The sequence below is a fragment of the Mandrillus leucophaeus genome, unplaced genomic scaffold (genome assembly GCF_000951045.1).
Source record: "Mandrillus leucophaeus isolate KB7577 unplaced genomic scaffold, Mleu.le_1.0 Scaffold2, whole genome shotgun sequence".
Taxonomy (NCBI): Eukaryota; Metazoa; Chordata; class Mammalia; order Primates; family Cercopithecidae; genus Mandrillus; species Mandrillus leucophaeus.
The window spans coordinates 11,205,595-11,225,916 of record NW_012102031.1 but is presented as its reverse complement, the minus strand read 5'-3'; the positions used below and the strand labels follow the sequence as shown (position 1 = coordinate 11,225,916).

General features: G+C 45.3%; 1 protein-coding gene across 1 annotated transcript in view; it reads right to left on the bottom strand.

The window, feature by feature from the left end:
- The window catches only part of SYN3 (synapsin III), a 613,179-nt gene that overhangs the window by 64,063 nt on the left and 528,794 nt on the right, over positions 1–20,322 (bottom strand). Inside the window, exon 7 of the mRNA XM_011978990.1 lies at positions 17,983–18,045. Within this exon, the coding sequence (XP_011834380.1) occupies positions 17,983–18,045 (63 nt within the window). The remainder of the gene's footprint in view (positions 1–17,982; positions 18,046–20,322) is intronic.

Genomic DNA, 20,322 nt, shown 5'->3' with positions numbered 1-20,322 from the left:
CTTTTTCTTTTTTCTTTCTTTCTCTTTCTTTATTTCTCTCTTTCTTTCTTTCTTCTTTCCTTTTTTCTTTCTTTCTTTATTTCTCTCTTTCTTTCTTTCTTTCTTTCCTTTTTTCTTTCTTTCTCTCTCTCTCTCTGACAGGGTCTCACTCTGGGGCCTAGACTGGAGTGCAGTGGCATGATCATGGCTCCCTGCAGCCTCAATCTACCAGATTCAGGTGATCCTCCCAACTCAACCTCATAGGTATCTGGGAGAACAGGTGTGCACCAGCACACCTGGCATTTTTTTTCTTTTTTTTCTATTTTTAGTAAAGATGGGGTTTTGCCATGTAGCCCAGGTTAGTCTTGAACTCCTGGACTCAAGCTATCCACCTGCCTCTGCCTCCCAAAGTGTTGGGATTACAGGCATGAGCCACTGACCTTAGTCAAAGCAATATTTTTCAAACTGTGAGTTTGAAATTGGTCATCAAATCAACTTAATGGATCACAACCAACATTTTAAAAAATAAAATACACTAGAACTGAAGATATCAGAATGCCTTGAACATAGTAAGGGCAAGTATTATTCTGTAAAACTTATCTTGGTCAGTATACTGTATCTAGCAATCAGGTGGCAAGGCAAAATGCATTCCTCATTGGGGTTTGTTGTACACATTTTTGGAAAAGCATTGTGTTAGGCCAGAGACTGGCAAACGTTTTCTGTAAAGAGTCCAGTGGTAAATATTTTAGGCTTTGTAGGACATAAAAACTATTCAACTCTGATTTTGTAGTGTGAAAGTAGACATAGACATTATGTACACAAATAAGCAGGGCCATATTATAATAAAACTTTATTAACAAAATCAGGTTGTGGGGCTAGATTTGGCCTGTGGGTGGTAGTTTGCCAAGCCCTGCACTAGACTGTTGTCTAGCCTGTGTCTATGTTTTATATGTGTAAATTCCCTTTATACAGGAGCTATGTCTTTTTCATCTCTGAATCTTAACCATGAGTGTGTCATCCCAACATTTAACCCATTGATTAAACATAACAACAAATGTTCTATGAAATGTTTGCCAATATATTCAATGAACATTTATTGACTCCCTAACTCCAAAGACCTGGGCACCAAATTCATCTGTATTTATTGAATGAATGTAAGAGCCCTGTCTTAGTCTGTTAGGGCTGCTATAACAAAATATCTTAGACTGGATAATTCATAAACAACAGATATTTGTTACTCACAGCTCTGCAGACTGGGAAGTCCAAGATCTAAGTGCCAGCAGATCAGCGTCTGATAAGGGCTTTATAGATGGTGCCTTTTGCTGCATTCTTACACAGCAGAAGGGGCAAGGGAGCTCCCTCACACCTCCTTCATAAGGGCACTAATCCCATTCACATGGGCAGAGTCCTCATGACTTAATCACTTCCCAGAGGAACCACCTCTTAATACTATCACATTGGGTATTAAGTTCCAACATATGAAACTAATATGTTTAGGAAGACACCAACATTCAGACCATGGCAAGCCATTAATCTCAAATTCTCAAAAGCCCTTGCCCCTCCTCCAACCCTTCTGAAGACCAGAACTTAGAGCTCAAAGGTGTCCTTGCCCCAGCCGCTTGGGTCAACTGCTGCCAGGGGCCGGAAGGGGTGGTGGGAAGGTGATGGAAACAACAGGGTTTGATGGACTGTTTGGGGAACTGTCTAATTATCCTGCTTATCAGTGCTGGTTCCTTTCCTTAGCTCTTTCCCTTAATAAATGAAAACTCCTTCTGTTGTTATTGAGCCCTCGGGTCACTGATTCTTTGGAATCATATAAACCACATGTTTATAGAGTTACAGCGTGAAATTGAATGGAGGGGAAGGGAGGCACCAGAGAAGTGTCAGCTCTGAAAAGCAACACTTTCTCTTCCCAGGCTTCTGCTCATTGTGTAGGGCAGAAGACAGGGCTTTCCGCTGTCCAGGGCCCTGGCCTAGGCGGGGAGGGGAGCTGAGGTCAGTGGGTATAGCTTGTGCGTCCACAGAGCTTACAGCCTGGTTGGGGAGGGAGATGGCCAGGCTCAGAGTTGAAGATGACCTAGATCATGCATCAACAAACTATGGCCTGAGGGCCAAAGCCAGCCCACCACCCGTTTTTGTACAGCCCATGGGTTAAGAAGAGTTTTAAAAATTTTAAACACAACAGTCTCCCCTTATCTATGGTTTCACCTTCTGTGGTTTCAGTTACTTACAGTCAACCATGGCCCAAAACTAGGTGAGTACTATACAACAGGACATATTGAGAGGGAGAGACCACATTCACATGACTTCTGTGATAGTAGATTGCTATAATTGTCCTATTTTATTATGATTTATTGTTATTTCTTGCTTACTGTGCCTAAATTTATAAATTAAACTATATCATAGACGTGTATGTATCGGAAAACCCAGTAAATGTAGGGTTTGGTACTGTTCCTGGTTTGAGGCTTCCACCGGGAGTCTTGGAATGTATCCTTTGCCAATAAGAGGGAACTACTGTAGTTGGGGAAAAAAATCAAACAAAGAACAATATTATACGAAGTGGGAAAATGATAGGAAATTCAAATTTCAGTGTCCATGAGTAGAGCTCCAGTGGAAGATAGCACTGCTCATTCATTACGTGTTGTCTGTGGTTGCTTTCCCACTACAAGGGCAGACCGAGTAGCTTCAACAGAGACCATGTGCCCTGCAAAGCCTCAAATAGGTACCATCTGGCTCTGTGCAGAAAAGTTTGATGACCTGGCTGGGCGCGGTGGCTCAAGCCTGTAATCCCAGCACTTTGGGAGGCCGAGACGGGCGGATCACGAGGTCAGGAGATCGAGACCATCCTGGCTAACACAGTGAAACCCCGTCTCTACTAAAAAATACAAAAAACTAGCCGGGCGAGGTGGCGGGCGCCTGTAGTCCCAGCTGCTCGGGAGGCTGAGGCAGGAGAATGGCGTGAACCCGGGAGGCGGAGCTTGCAGTGAGCTGAGATCCGGCCACTGCACTCCAGCCTGGGTGATGTTGCGAGACTCTGTCTGAAAAAAAAGAAAAGTTTGATGACCCTTGCCTAGATCATGGCCTAGCAGCATTGATATCACCTGGGAGCTTGTTAGAAATTCAGAACCCCAGGCAGGCGGGACTGCAGATCGAGTGAATGAGAGCCTGCATTTTAACAAGATCCCCTGGGTGTTCTGTGTGCACAGTCAGCTGCCAGAGGAAGCAAATCAACATCTCTTAAGTATCTACAATTTTTTAAGAGTGCGTTATCTCAATTAGTCTTTAGGTTAATCCCTTTTCTACTAGGGACATTTATTGGGCCCGTTTTATTTTTATTTTTTGAGACAGAATCTCGCTCTGCCACCCAGGCTGGAGGGCAGTGGCGCAATCTCGGCTCACTGCAACCTCTGCCTCCCAGGTTCAAGCAATTCCTGTGCTTCAGCCTCGTGCGTAGCAGAGACTACAGGCACCCACCACTATGCCCAGCAGCTAATTTTTGTGTTTTTAGCAGAGACGGGTTTCGCCATGTTGGCCAGGCTGGTCTTGAACTCCTGATCTCAGGTGATCGGCCCGCCTTGGCATCCCAAAGTGCTGGGATTATAGGCATAAGCCATCGCTCCCGGCCAATTGGGGCTGTTTTACAGGTGAGAAAAACAAAGATTGCAAGTCAAGTGCTCGCTCAAGGTTATATAATTAGGAATTGGCTGAGTAAGATTTAAACTCTTAGGTCCTTTGTACATCCTGTGGCCTTAACCATTAAGCTCAATGATCCCCTGTACAGAGAGGGTAAGGCCAAACTCAGTGTCTTTTGTCTGAAGCTGGGGTCACTAAACTGGCACCCCAAGATACCCTAAGTGGGTGGCTGGCTGTTTTATTTGACGTATACAGTGTTTCAAAAGATTTTTAAATTAGTTGCCAATATTGATTCTTTTTTTCTTTTTCTTTCCTTTTTTTTTTTTTTTTTTTGAGTCGGAGTCTCACTCTATGGCCCAGGCTGGAGTGCAGTGGCATGATCTAGGCTCACTGCAACCTCCGCCTCCTGGGTTGAAGCAATTCTTCTGCCTCAGCCTCCCAAGTAGCTGGGACTACAGGCATGCACTACCAAACCTGGATAATTTTTATATTTTTAGTAGAGATGGGTTTTCACCATGCTGGCCAGGCTGGTCTCGAACTCCTGACCTTGTGATCTGCCTATCTCAGCCTCTCAAAGTGCTAGGATTACAGGTGTGAGCTACCACACCCGGCCTGAGAATTGATTGTTATAAAAGAATCTGGAAATCAGGCTTCCCTGGCTGGGGCTAAGTTGTGACTTCCCTTGCAGGATGGCCTCGAACTCCCAGCCTGGGCTTCTGACTCATGGTAATGCCTGGTCCCTTGGGCATCTGAGTTTGCATCCCTAGGTCAAAACCAGTGGTTATGCTGAATAGCCTGCAAATCACCTGGGCATTTTGTTAAAAATGCAGATTCAGATTTGGCAGGTCTGGAAACAGGTCTGCATTCTCCCCTCTCCTTTTTTTTTTTTTTGAGACCAGGTCTCACTCTGTTGCCCAGGCTGGAGTGCAGTGGTGTGATCACAGCTCACTACAGCCTCGACTTCCCAGGCTCTAGTGATCCCCCTACCTCAGCCTCCCAAGTAGCTGGGACCACAGGCACATGCTACCACAACCGGCTCATTTTTATTTATTTATCTATTTATTTAATTTTTGTAGAGATGGGCTGGGGGTGGGGGTGGGTCTCACCATGCTGCTTAGGTTGGTCTTGAACTCCTGGACTCAAGTGATTCTCCCATCTCAGCCTCCTGAAAACTTCTGGGATTACAGGTGTGAGCCACTGTGCCCAGCCTACGTTCTGCATTTTTAAGGGACTCCCAGGTGATACGGATGCTGCCAGTACCTCCATAGGGCACACTGAGTAGCAAGACTGTCAAGGAGCTCAGGACTGTCTGACTTCAGGGCCCATTGTCCAGATCGTCTGAATCGGTGCCCTTGGCTACTGACTGGAGTTATCTGTTGGAGCGGCCGGGGGCCTCTAGGTCCTTCTCTTCGGCTGTTAGCAGCCTCCTCCATCGACCTGCTGAGTTGTATAACTACCACTCTTTTCTAGGAGTGTCATGATGTGAACAAGACTGAGTAGCATTCACTGGCCCATCACAGTGCCTCCTTCGTCTTCCAGCTTCACCCCTGGAGGATGGAGCTATTGGTACGGAGATCTCTTGGGGCCGAAGACTAAGAGTCAAGCAAGAGATCAGGGTTGGCTACTAGTGTCCTATGGATCTGGAGGCTTAATAGAGGCAGATGTTTGTATTTTAGAAAGCTGCTTCCCCTACCCCAAACACATGGGCACAGACGCACACCCCAAAATGTAAAAACCCATGGTCTGCATCATCTCTGGTCTTCCTGGAAAACAAGCCTGCCATGGCCACCTGTCAGCAGTGATGCCAGCTTCTCCCCAGTACAGCTATTTCCAAGATTCCAGAGATGCGGCTGGTTTCACTTCCTGGAAGCTTTGCTGGAAGGCTGCCCTGTGCCCCAGACCTCGGTAGGGCAGGGGGCCTCCCCTGGTTTTAGGATCATGCTTCTCATGCCTACTGATGATAAGAACGGGCTGTGCCTGAGCATTTTGGCTAGAGAAGCCCTCAGTAGCCACACAGGCTGTGTTCCAAAAGGCCTGGCGGAACTCTTTGGAGTCTTACCTCCCCTGGCATGGATGGCAGAACCAGTGGAAAGAACGTGTGCATGTGATATGCGGCCCTGTGCAAATCATTTCTCCTCTTTGATCTCTGCTTATCTCATCTGTAAAATGAGTATTATTGAAACTGTCCTCACAGGGTTAATAAGAATTACATGCTGGGTCCTGTGCAGAAATATAGGTCTATTAAGCACGAATCAGGCCACACTTTGGCCCACTTCCTTGTAACTGACAGTCAGGTAGCACTAGATACTGACCATCTGCATCCTCATTGTTCCTATAGGTAGGATTTCTAACCTTAGAATCATAGGTTTTCGTTCACGAATTGATTTATATCCCTATTGTTCCTATAGCTACAATCAGTGACCATGGACTTCTAAGGCTTTTTGTTTAAGAATTGCTTAAGATGTTCTTCAGATCCTGAATTCCAGCAGGACAGCTAATGACAACCAGTTTGAAAACACCCACAGAGGAATCGAATCAGCATGAGAATGCGGTTTCTTCATTTCCCTGTCCCATGGCTTTACTCTGCACTCTTTGACCAATCAATAATCCCGACACCTTGGCTCACTCCAAACCCCTTGAAATTTCTGGCTTCAAACTCCCAGGAGGGGTGGATTTGAGGTTTCCTCCTGTTTCCCTGTTTGGCTACCCTATGATTACTAAACTCTTTCTTTGCTGCAATCCCTGTTGCCTTGGCTTATTGACTTGCTGTGCATCGGGCAAACCAACCGATTACGATTACATCATGATGCAATATCCACCTCAAAGGACTGCTGGGAGCCTCAAAAGTTTACAAATTTGTAAATTGTATGTGACTGTCTGATGCTGGGGAAAAGCAAGGAGCTTTTGGTGATTGGAGTATGGTAAATTATAATGTTCCCCACCCCACTGGGTGATGTGTGTCCCTCTTCTGTCTGAGGGTCTCCTAAGGAGAAGAATTCTCTGGCTTTTGTTAGATGCAATGTCAGGATGGCTCAACAGACATCACCAGGAAAACAGAAAAAAGAAAAAAGGAAATCTTAATGCTTTACAATGTCTGTCAGTTAAAAAAAAAAAAGTGATATTCTTTGTTTTTCATGGAGGGGGTCCTGTGCATCAGTGTTCATAAGAACAGGCAATTTATTTCTTCCAAACGAGTCTGTTCCTGGGCCTGTGTCCCTCTTGACAAAATGGGGCTTATAGATGGTGCACACTGTCTTTAAAACACAGTGCCAGGGGGTGGTACTCTTTCTTTCTTCTTTTTTTTTTAATCATTCTTTTGAAATGAATGTTCTGGGTCTTGGCCTCAGGCCTGATGTGAGATCAGCTGACCAAAACACAAGAGCAGTTCATATGCAAAAGGTCAGTGCTGGTCTCAAAGGTACTGACATGTTTCTCGGGTGGGGCCTTGTGAAATTCTTTATAAATAAACTCTCCAAATAAGTTGGCTCCTTGCCTTGTACTGGGAAGAGATGATTCCACCAGGGTGTTCTTGAGAGTCCCCGGCAGCAAGTAGAAAAGGGCTGCCAATCTCAGTCCAAATTCTGCTTCCACCACTTACTTGTGACCTTGGGCAGAATGACTGTTGGTACCTCTATAAAACAGGGATTAGAAATACCTCTGGCATGCCTCTGAAGGTTAGAGGAGATGCACAAGGCACTCACTGTGGTGCACGGGCACTTGGGAATTGTTAATATCCTCCTTCTCTGTCCTTATTCATCCATGTAATCTGCTCTGAGTTATCCCAGAGAAGCTGAGACCCAGGGAAGTGAAGAAATTTGCTCAAGGTCACAATGCTGGCAAACGGTAGAGCCAAACTCAGAACCCCAGCCATCAGTTGGTTTTCACCAGCATCAGTCTAAGCCCAAAGCCCATACTCTCTTTTACTTATCTCCCCATCTCCTATTTCTATGAAGCTTTAGACTTTCTAATGCACTTTTACTCGCTAGCTGTCCCAAGTGACTGAGTGAGGAAAATCATGAAATAAGGGGAAATTGCATTTATAGGTTTAAGTGACTGGCACGGGTGGTTACTGCTGGTCCTAGGGAGTGTGAGGCTGGCAGGATGACCCAGATTTCCCAAACCTAGGCCAGGGCTCTTTCCAGTGAACCAAGGATGGTGTGTGGATGCAGGAGGTGGCAGAGGAAGATCTCGCATAGAGATTTTGGCTTTAAACCCTCGTTAAAAAATGACTTCATGATCCAGATGGTCCTGCCTTCAACAGGTGAACATCAGATTACACAGAAGCATACGATGACTGTTTCAGTTAGCTCTGCTTATGCCTAGAATCATGGCATTTTAGCTTTCAAAGGCAGGAAACCAATTTAAGGACTCTTTACAAGATGGGCATGTGCGTCTTTTGTGTATATATATATACACACACACACACACGCACACACATGTAAATATACACATGCAGTTGATTCTCATTATTAATGGGCATGTGTGTCTTATATATATATATACACACACACACACACACACATGCAAATATACACACGCAGTTGATTCTCATTATTAATGGGCATGTGTGTCTTTTATATATATATATACACACACACGCACACACATGCAAATATACACATGCAGTTGATTCTCATTATTAATGGTAGTTATGCCTTATAAAGTTGTGGTGAACACCCCATTGCTCCTAGGGGAAATACAGAGTTAGGTTCCTTTAAGCCTCTGGTCACAATATTTTCATCCAGTGGTGAATATACAAACTTGCGTTATACGTGTTTCTGCTAAAAGACATCTTAATATATATTGTTGATTCACTGACATTAAACTCAATGCCAATGGTTCTATAACTCATGCCTGAATGAAACTTATCTTCAATGCCAATGGTACTATAACTCATGCCTGAATGAAACTTATCTAACACATGTATTTTTTTCCATAAAGAATATCACTTAGGAAGACCAGACATCACTTCAGCACTATACTTCGAGGGCATTTAAAATGAAAAACAGTGAAATCATCAACAAAAAGCACAAAAATGCATAAATGTGGCACCAAATAGACCACAAGGACACCTGCTTATGGGTTGAGAGCTGAAACCAGGAGACAGAGTGTTATTTGACTCAAATTTTTCACCACTCTGAGCAGGTCCGTGAATGGCCACAAAACCGCTGTGAGATTTCATTTTGGGCTACAAAGGAATTTTCACAAGTGGATGAACTGGCAAACATGGAGTCTGTGAATGATGAGGACGGACTGTGTGTATTGCGCTTGTGGAGAGGACAACTTCATTGCAGAGGCTGTGTAAAGGCAGCACAGTGCCTAAAGTCTTCATTAAGGTGTAGGGGACTGATGTATTCCCTCCCGAGGGCCCACTGTGCCCATGAGAAGCAGAGACTAGTTTAGACGCGGTGGCTCATGCCTGTAATCCCAGCACTTTGGGAGGCCGAGGCGGGTGGATCATGAGGTCAGGAGATCTAGACCATTCTGGCCAACATGGTGAAACCCTAGCTCTACTAAAAATATAAAAATTAGCTGGGCATGGTGGCCTGCGTCTGTAGTCCCAGCTACTCAGGAGGCTGAGGCAGGAGTATTGCTTGAACCCAGGAGGCAGAGGTTGCAGTGAGCCGAGATCGCACCACTGCACGGCAGCCTAGGTGACAGAGCAAAACTCTGTCTCACAAAAAAAAAAAAGAAAAAAAAAGAAAAAAAAAAAGAGAGAGAAGCGGAGAATAAAGGAGGCCGGTGGCCATCAAAAGGAAGTGGCGGGTGGGTGAAAGAGGACATAGGGAGGGAGGTGGGATTGAGAGGGAGGGCAGTGGGTGGTGGGGTGGGGGGTCCCTCGTGGCTTGGCTGGGCCCCAGAACTCCCCTCCCCCGAAAACACCTCGTGGGTGGGTGCCTCTCCTCTGCTCACTTTTGGCTGGACTTCTGCTGATGTGTGAAACACAGAAAGACTCTCCTCTCTGGCAGTCTCCCAGTTGCAGGGAACCTTTTGATTTCTTAACTGTTCGCCTGGGATCCATTCCTCTATTTGCTCATTTTCTAATACTCCCTCTTCATCACCATGTTATTGGGCCACTGACTCCCACTCCAAAGGCCAACCATGCCCGGAAAGCTCATTAAGTGAGTCAGCCTAAGAGAAGGGATCCGAGTCCAGGTCACTTGGAGCTGATGACAGCAGTGAACCTGGCCAAGTCAGGGTGTGCAAGATGCCGGTGCTGCTGGAAACATCGCATGGAGGAGCGGCCCCCTCATCACCCGGAACAGTCAGGGGTGTCTGCAGAGGTTTCCCAACCTGTCACTCATTATTCTAGGGTCTTCTTTGAAGGATAACAAACCCTGTGCCTGCAAGGTGGAGTGTTAGAATACCTGGCACCATGTCACTCCCCTGAGCTCAGCCAGACTGCCTGAGGGTTGTGCCCCACTCCTCCATTTACTGCTTGTGCCTCAGTTTCCTGATCTGTAAAACAGAAGTTCTAATAATATCCACCTCACAGGGTTGTTATGATGGAAACACTGAGGTAGGAGGCAGGTCTTTACTTCAGACCAGACTGATGACTGGCTGAACCAGGAAAGAGGCAAAAGCACCTCTCCATAAGACATGCCCACCAGTGCCATGCCAGTTTACCCTTGCCAGTAACTCTGAAGTTACTGCCTCTTTCCATGGAATTGACAGATCCACCCCTTTTCTAGAAATTTCTGAATAACCTGCCTCTTAATTTGCATGTAATTAAAAATGGGTGTAAATATGACTGAAACACTGCCCCGAGCTCCTTTTCTCAACACACTGCCTGTGGGGTAGCCCTGCTCTGCAGGAGCAGTCACGGAGCTGTAACACTGCTGACTCAATAAACCTGTTTTCTTCTACCACTGGTTTGCTCTCTTGCTCTTGAATTCTTTCCTGAACAAAGCCAAGAACCTTCCCAGGCTAAGTCCCAGTTGTGGGGCTGCCTGCTCTGCATCAACATGATATTGTGCAATTCCTTCCAATGGACTGCTCATAACATTGGTTAAAACCACAGATTCTCATCATTGGAGGATAATGTAAGGGTCACCTCCATGGTGTCTTAATTGGGCTGGTCATAGGCGACTAATGAGAAGCTGAAGGAAGTTATGGACCCTTTTCTCCCAAAATGTTCATGTCACATCCACACATAAACACACATACAAGTTTGTCTCTATTTCAGAGGGTGCAAACATCTCAGGCTAAGAACCTCACATAATACCTAATCTCTTGAAACTCTCAACAAGTTTCCTAACTCTCTCATCTTTGCTCCAGCTGTCCAGTGATGAGAACCTCATACCTAAAGGAGCAGTCCAGTAAGATTTGCCTCTGATTGTTAGAAAGTTGCTCTTTCCACAGGACTGATATCACTGATTGGGTCCCAACTCTGCCCACTAGATGTTATGTAGAATTGGTTTAATCTATCTTCCTGTGACAATCCTCCATGTTTCTGAAGATGTTGGTCACACTGTCTCTAGTTCTTCTGGGGTATATGCCTCATCCATTCACTACTTGGTTCATTCTTCCATACATTAATTTGTCACTATCCCTCTCAAATACCCAAAATTGGTGCAACCCAGAACAACACAATCTTCTGGCTGTGGACTGGCCAGCTAGGTGCAGGGCTCTCATTTTCGTTTTGGGTATCATCTTTCCATTCATATATCCTAAGAGTGAACTATGTTTTTTAAATCTTATTCTGAAATATAGCACAACTATGAAGAAGGGCAAAAACAACAATTCAATGAACTATCACAAAGCTAATACCCACAAAACCACCCCCTAAATCAAGAACTAGAACTTTGCCCACTTCTGCCTCATCTCCATGACTATCCCCTCCCTCCTCTCCAAAGATAACTTCTGTTCTGACTTTTATGGTGATAATCTCTTGCTTTTCTTAGATGTTTTATCACCTAAATATGTATATGAATTAATGCTATAGTTATGTTTTCCTGGTTTTCTAATTTTGTATAAATGGAACTATAGAAATAGTCAATTTTTTGTTTCTGACTTATTTCACTAAATGGTGCATTTGTGAGATTCATTCAAGTTGCTATATGTAGTTGTAGTTCATTAATTTTTATTGCTGAAAATATTCCATTTATATGAATATACTGCAATTGATTTATCTATTCTGTTAAATGGACACATGAATTTTCAGCAATTATAAACAAAGCTAGTATAATCATGTGCATCAGTCACACATTCATGTATTTAGGTTGGCTATACCTGATATAGCTCCTGTGTAATCAGCTTAGTAGGCAATATGAAGCTATATTCCAAAGTGGTTGTACAAATTTATGCTTTTACAAAACATTTATACTTTCTGCGTGTGTGTTCCAATTGTTCCATGTTCTCACCAACACTTAACATTATTAATCTTTTTAATTTTGGCTATTCTCGTGGCTATAAAGTGGCAACTCATTGTGGTTTTAATTTGCATTTCCCTGATGACTAATAAAGTTGAGCCTATTTTCATCTATTTATTTGGCATTTGTTGATTAGAGCTTTTGGCAACCCAGTCCTCATCTGAGTCACACTAAACTTGTAGCCAAGTGAAATAAAGTCTCTGACATATGATGCTATTTAGTCGTATCTCCCCTACTGACTTAGGTTGGATTTTGGGTCCCCAGAGCAGGTCTGAACATTCTTAATGACGACAGGTCATATTTCTGGTGTGCCCACTTGTTCCAGGCACTGAGCTACGTGCTTGATGTACATAATGTCTCTTAATCCTCACAACCAGCTTATGAAGCTCATACTATTACTACGTTCATTTTACGTAAGAAGAAACTAAAGTGGGGGAGGCAACTTATCTAAGGTCTCACAACTATTAGGTGGTGTGACCTAGATTCAAATAAACACCCTTAGCCGCTATAATAACAATCTGCTTCCAAACATGGAGACATATGGCTGCATTTAAAAAAAACTTTAAAAATTGCTAAAAACTGAATAATAAGGCGAACAGGTCATTGTCAAAAGGAGAAAACAGTTCCAAAGTATGACAAAGCATTAATGTTCTTCAAATGCGAGATGTTCTTACAAATTAATAAAAGGACAACCATCTCAACAGAAAATGGCCAAAGGTTTCTGGAGTCAGATAAATCTGGGAATTTCTGCTTACTTTTCCATATTCTTATACCCTCACAATGTATATGACAAAATTTATGACTCTAAGAAGTTCTGCACTAAAAGCTTACTTTAATGCAGAGTTTTCCAAACCTATATGACAAAAATATATTTTGGCATCCTGAGTAATTATAATTCTTCAGAACATGCTTTGAAACATGTTGAACTCTGTTGTCACCACGGCTTCCTCTGGTTTCTAGTCTGGTAAAATCTCCAAAAAAGGAAATGAAGTTAGTTTTGTCCAATGTTTCTCAATCTTGATACTCCAGTCGTCCCTTCTTATCTGTGGTTTCGGTTACCCACGGTCAACTGCGGTCCAAATACATTAAATGGAACATTCCAGAAATAAAGAATTCCAACGTTTTAAAGTGCGCACCATCCTGAGTAGCGTGATGAAATCTTGTACCATCCAGCTCCATTCTGCCTGGGACATGAATCATCGCTGTGTCCAGCACGTCTGTGCTGTATATGCCACCCACCCGTTAGCCACGTAGGAGCCATCTCAGTTACCGGATACATTGTCATAGAATGTTCAAGTAACTGTTATTTTACTTCATAGTGGCCCCAAAGTTCAAGAGCACTGTGCCTAATTTATAAATTAAACTTTATCATAGGCATGTAGAGGAATAAACGATATTCAGAACTATCTGTGGTTTCAGGAATCCACTGGGGGTCTTGGAATGTATCACCAGCAGGTAAGTGGGATCGACTGTATTGACATTTTGGGGCAGTACCATTCTTTGTCGTGGGAAGCTGTCTTATGTACTGTGAATGTTTACAGCACCCCTGGCTTCTACCTGGTAGATATCAGTACTACACCCTCACCATCCTCAAGTTATAACAAATAAAATTTCCTCCAGACACGTCCAAATGCCTCCCGCCCGGGGGCAGATCATTTGCCTCTCAACCACTTGTCTAACCTGACTGACTTCTAAGGAACTTATGGTAGCCCCATGAATATGGACCACTGTCTAAGCACTCCCAAAATGGCATGAGAGTTTCACTATATTTTGATTTCTGTTTCTCATGATGTCCACTATTTTTTTTTATTTTAATACAAGGGGGTAATTGTTCCATCTCTTGTCTTCTAGTCTTTTTTGTTTGTTAGGATTTCTTAAATCTCCAGGCACACCCAACCGCATGCAGTTTCCCTGATGCCAGGTTTCCTCTTCCTAGTTGAGTTTTGTCCTTTCCTGGGCATGCTCTTAATCACCAGCACCAATGAAGGCCGTGCACTTGTCTTTCTAAATCAAACATCAATTCTCCTAGGATGCCTTTTCCATCTAGGTGGAATTAAGTTCTTTCCTCTAAGCCTCATACCCTCTGTACAGCCTTCTACAAGGCCCCAACAACACATGATGCATATTTATGCGACTATCTCTCCAATTCCTTGAGGACAGGGACTGGGTCCTATTGATTTTCTGATTCTCAGCATAGAGTAGGCACCACAAGTGTAAAAGAACAAGGGAGTGAAGTATAGTTTGGGATAGGCCAGCAATTCCATCCATGGGGGCCTGGGTAGATTTCAAGCAACACTGAGCTCATTGACAGCCTCCTTACCAGCTTTCTTCTAGGAATGTTCTCTTTGCTTGTCTCCAGGAGGACAATCTTCACTCTCAAGAGATGGTAAATGCACCACAGGAGGTACCAGCTTTGTTTTTCTCTCTCTCAGCTATGAACATGACATCATTTGCTTCGTCAACTTGGTCTAGACTGCTCCTGCAAGTTTTCTCATTCCAAACATAAGGAGAAAAGTCCTTTTCCCTTGATCTCAGCATTTTTGCAAACCTCAGTTTATTCTGGTCTGTGTCATTTTTTTTTTAATCCTTGGAGTGCCCCCTCCTTTCCATGTTTTGGGAGGCCCTTCTGGACCTGAGTTTCTCATCTCTTTAAGTATTTCCTTCTTTTTATGTCATTTGGGGATTATTTTAAGCTTTAGGCACAGAGTTTAATTCTTGGGAATGTTTTGACTTTGCCAGAGCTGTCCAAGATGGTGGCAGTGGGTGGAGAGAAAGATACAGGTCAGAGAAACATTAACAAGGGGCAATTGACAAGACTTGGAGACCATCTGGACATGGAGGAGGGGGAGATGACTCCCAGATTTCTGTTTTGAGGCAACCGAATGACTGGTGGTTCCTGCTGCAGAGATGGAGGTCACAGGAGGAAGCAGAGGAGGAAGAGGAGGAGAAGGAGGGAGGTAAGGGTGTCTGGGAAGATGCTGAGCCTGGTCTGGGATGTTTAGAGTCTGAGGTTTCCATGGGAGACAAAATAGAGACGTAGGGGAGATAACTGCATATAAGAGCCTCATGCTCTGAGAAGGCAAAAGGCAGCTCGGGAGTCTGTTGGCATGCAGATGGCAGCTGAAGCTGAGGTAGTTGACAAGAGCACTCAGGGATGGTGTGCAGATGGAATAGCCATGGTTAGGGATGACGCAAGAAGAAAAGTTCTTGAAGGAGATGAAGAAGGAGTGGCCAGAGACAGAAAGGAGGAAAGCCAGAAAAGGAGCAAACGCCAGAGGCCACTATAAAGAGAGTTTGGGACAAAAGGATGGCCAGCCACGTTAAATGATAGAGAGAGGGGGATTCCAATAAGGACAGAAAAGTGCCCACTGAATTAGCAACAGAGGATCACTGGAGACCACTGAGAGGACAGCTTTAGTGGAGTGAAGGGGGCTGGAGCCATATGCAGGGGTGGAAGAGGGAGTGGGAGGCGAGGGAATTGGGGGGCAGACATAGCATGATGGCTAAAGAGAGGTTCATTCATTCATCCACCCAAGCAAGAAGTAGGACACGGGGGCTCCTGTGTACCAGGTGCCACTCAGGGCCCTGGGATACAGCAGTGGAAAAACAGGCAGAACTTCCTGCCCTCAAGTTGTGTACTTTCTAGAGAGATGTATTCTGAAGGGAGGACTCTTTTTAAAAGGAAGTTATTAGAATTATCGTTTGACTGATGAGGGAAACAGGAGAAGTTAGATGGTAACTCGCTTAAGTTTATGCAGATGTCCAAGCTGTGGGCCATGCCCTGACCTGCCGGATCCATTCCCCCCTTTTTTTCTTTTTTTTTTTTTTTTTTTTTTTTTTTGAGATGGAGTTTCACTCTTGTTGCCCAGGCTGGAGTGCAATGAATGGCATGATCTCGGCTCACCGCAACCTCCGCCTCCCGGGTTCGAGAGATTCTCCTGCTGCAGCTTCCTGAGTAGCTGGGATTACAGGCATGTAATCCTGTATTTTTAGTAGAGACAGGGTTTTTCCATGTTGGTCAGGCTGGTCTCTAACTCCTGACATCAGGTGATCCGCCCTCTTTGGCCTCCCGAAGTTCTGGGATTACAGGTGTGAGCCACCATGCCCGGCTGACCCATTCCTTTTTAGACTGCCTGAAGGGAATGGAGTTTAGGCATACAGAAGGCATAACAGGGTGGGGACGACTACAGGTGTGAGGTGAAGAATTATTCATGTCTGGGTGGGCCTACTCAAAGCAAGGTGTCTACTTGGCCCCACATTGTTTAGCTCCAGCTGTACTTTATCTAGGATCCACTGTGTTAGGCATTGTGTCTGGGCTCAAGTCCCCTCCAATGTGAGTGACAGGTACTGAGATCCACATGTTCCCACTTGCTTCAGAGCCAGAGGCTTGAGAGGCAAACTGTGGGAGACCCAGTGCCCCCTTTCCTGTGGGACTCTGATGCATATGGTTTGACTGGGGCTAAACCATCTCCACATCCCATTGTTGAGGCCAAGCACATTGATCCAAACAAGGTTCCATGGGATTAAATACAGGGGTGCTGGACAAAAAGAGGGTCTTTATCCTTTAGAGATGGTGAGCTTAGGGACCAGGTTGGGTGGCTCACAGCCATTTAGACCATCTGAAGAAAACGCCAAGTAGAGATGAACAGAACCAAGAGATAAAGAGGGAGATCAGGCTCTATTTCATTTGAACTCCTGGATCCAGCTCTGCTCGAATCTACCAAGAACTACCTCAGACATCCTAATATCTTGAACGTTTTGGCACTTGCAACTGAAACAGTCTGACCAATACAGTTTGTCAGGATGTTACATGTGACTGTGTGAAATATAGTATATTATTGACTTTTGCAGTTAACTGACTCTGGGGGCTTCTTCCACGGAGCCAGATGTGTTTGTCATTTCCTAGGTGTCAGTCCTACAGTGATTGATATGGTTTGGATTTGGCTCCCCACGCAAATCTCATGTCAAATTATAATCCCCATTGTTGGAAGAGGGGCTTATTGGTAGGTGATTAGATCATGGGGGCGGATTTTCCCCTTGCTGTTCTTGTAACAGTGAGTTCTCATGAGATCTGGTTGTTCAAAAGTGTGTAGCACTTTTAAACAGTGTGTGACTGGGTGCGGTAGCTCAGACCTGTAATCCCAACACTTTGGGAGGCCATGACAGGTGGATCACTTGAAGTCAGGAGTTTGAGACCAACCTGGTCAACATGGTGAAACACAGTCTCTACTAAAAATACAAAAATTAGCCAGGTGTGGTGGCACGCACCTGTAGTCCCAGCTACTCGGGAGGCTGAGGCATGAGAATCACTTTAACCTGGGAGGTGGAGGTTGCAGTGAGCCGAGATCAAGCTACTGCACTCCAGCCTGGGTGACAGAGTGAGGCTCTGTCTCAAAAACAAAATAAAATGTGTAGCACCTCCCCCTTCTCTCTCTTCCTCCTGCTCCAGCCGTGTAAGACAGGCCTGCTTCCCTTTTGCCTTCTGCCACAATTATAAGTTTCCTGAGGCCTCCCCAGCCATGCTTCCTGTACAGCCTGTGGAACCATGAGCCAATTAAACCTCTTTTCTTTAAAATTACCCAGTTTCAGGTATTTCTTTATAGCAGTGTGAGAACGGACTAATAGAGTAATACAGAGGTAAGTAAGACATGGGCTTACAACAAGGCTGTGGAGATGACGGCAGCAACCCCTCACAAAAGAATTACAGTCAATAAAATGCTCTACATCCCTTTCTCGAGTCGCAATCATAGAGAATGATTAGTCAGCAATTCCAGGTAGGGTTTGGCAAGGATGGACCGAACTGGAGAGATGTTCTGTGCACCAGGAGCTCCGAGGAAGGTGGGCTGGGAGGGGAGGGAGATGTACTGTGGATTCTTTTTAACACTCTGTTCTGGGTGCCTGTGCTAAGGGGTTGACGGGGGACAGAGGGAGAGAGGAACAGGTACTCTGAGGAATCTCTAGGTGTGTCCACTGTGAGTAGAAGGGCTGTTTCTCATACCTTTCCCATTCCAGCGTGGGCATGTCCCAGCTTGACCACCACCGGAAAGTGTGGGGCTGTGACCTGAAAGAGACAAGAAGAAGTCACTCTTAGCATCTCAGAGCATTGCCACCAAGGCTCTGGGTGCTGTTTGTTCCATAGAAAGATCCATTCATCTGATATGGTCAGAAAGCCCCATAAGAATGCTTTGACAGATGGTCACCCTGCCATGGCCCAGACACTCTCAGTGTCAGTGCTTTTGGCTTCCAAAGGAAGCTCTGAGCTCTTAAGACCAGCTTGTCTGGGGCACCCACCAAGCTGCAGAGACAATGGAGTAGGACAAACCGACTGGTTTCCAATCTTGGCTTTACCGCTATGCAACTTCAGGCAAGTCACTGCACTGACCTGTGCCTCTGTTTCCTCATTTGTTAAATGAAGATCATAATAATAGTATCCCATGGGGTTGCTGTGAGGATTGAGTTATTACATGTGTGGCACTCAGTGAATGGCAGCTTAAAGATTCCTAGCATAGTCCTGTCTTACATGATTTTTTTTTTTTTTTTTTTTTTGAGATGAAGTCTTGCTCTTATTGCCCAGGTTGGAGTGCAATGGCGCGATCTCGGCTCATTGCAACCTCCGCCTCCAGGGTTCAAGCGATTCTCCTGCCTCAGCCTCCCAAGTAACTTGGATTACAGGTACCTGCCACCATGCCCGGCTAATTTTCGTATTTTTAGTAGAGATGGGGTTTCACCATGTTGGCCAGGCTGGTCTCCAACTCCTGACCTCAAGCGTTTTGCCCGCCTCGGCCTCCCAAAGTGCTGGGATTACAGGCGTGAGTTACTGCGCCAGGCCCATTATTCTTTCAAATAACACTTCAACCACCTGAAAACTTTCATTGCTTCCCCTAAGCCTCCCCAGGCCACCATACGAGGCTGCTTAACCATCGTGGCCATGCCTGCCTCTGGCACAAGCATTTATTGACTGCACCACGTAGGCTCCGTAATGAGCAACTGCTCTGCGTCACCTCCCTTAGGGAGCCACACTTGAGGACAGCATCCTTGCCTGGTGGGTTCCCTGCTGCACCCCCAGCTCCTAGAACACGGCCTGATCCAGGGAAGGTGCTCGATACTGAATCTGTCCTTCAATCAGGCCTCTTAGCAAGACCTAGAAGGCGTGCACGCTTCTCCCTCCGACACAAGTGAGACAGTTGGGCTGGGAGGATTGTTTACCTCCCACAGCCACCATCACTTAACCAGGGAGCCAGGAAGCCAGGACTCAGGTCTGAGCTTTGCTTTCCCCCTTTCATGTTGTTCGTGCATTTTTTGAGAGTGTTTTCTCAGTTTCTAGAAGTACATTTTGCATTGCTTAAGGCCAAAGGTTATCCCTCCTAGTTATGTATTAATAACATCACTTCCTTCCAAGTGGACCATTCCTAGCCGGGGCCATCCTGACCCCCCTCCTTGGCTGTCCGTGGACAGCACTGTCTGTCCTCTTACACTGTGGGCACCGAAGGAACCCAGCCTTGCCCTCTTGATGTCTCCTGCCTGGTCTGTCCTGTAGTAGCTGCCGAGCCTCTGCAGGAGTCTGCCCATGCATCACGAAGCCATTCTGTAGCCCTCATCTCATTTTACCCCCACACCGGCCTCATGAGGCAACCAGGGAAAGTATTTTAATCACCATTTTACAGATAAGAAAATCGAGACTCAAGTCAGTTGCTGGGAAGGGGTGGAGCTGGGACTTGAACTTGGGTCTGTCTGACTCCCAGCTTGGTGTGAACAGTCCCCTTTTAAAGTCTAGCACTAGAGTGGCCTGCAGTAGACTTTAAATAATTTTTTTTTTTTTTTGAGACAGAGTCTCATTCTGTCACCCAGGCTGAAGTGCAGTGGCATGATCTTGGCCCACTGCAATCTCTGCCTCCTGGGTTCAACCAATTCTCCTGTCTCAGCCTCCCGATTAGTAGGAATTACAGGCATGCGCCACCATGTCTGGCTAATTTTTGTATTTTTAGTAGAGACGGGGTTTTGCCATGTTGGTCAGGCTGATCTTGAACTCCTGACCTCAGGTGATCCGCCTGCCTCAGCCTCCCAAAGGGCTGGGATTCCAGCCCCGGAAGCCACTGTGCCCGGCCATATTTTTTTTTTCTTGATTTCAGGCTAAAACTTACCATACCCTGGTGTCTATGGTGAATACATACATGTTTAAAAAAACAGCAACATTTGATTTTGATTCCAAAAGCAATAAGTACTCACTATAAAAACTTTGGAAAATAGTCCCAGCTACTCGGGAGGCTGAGGCAGGAGAATGGCATGAACCCGGGAGGTGGAGCTTGCAGTGAGCCGAGATCGCGCCACTGCACTCCAG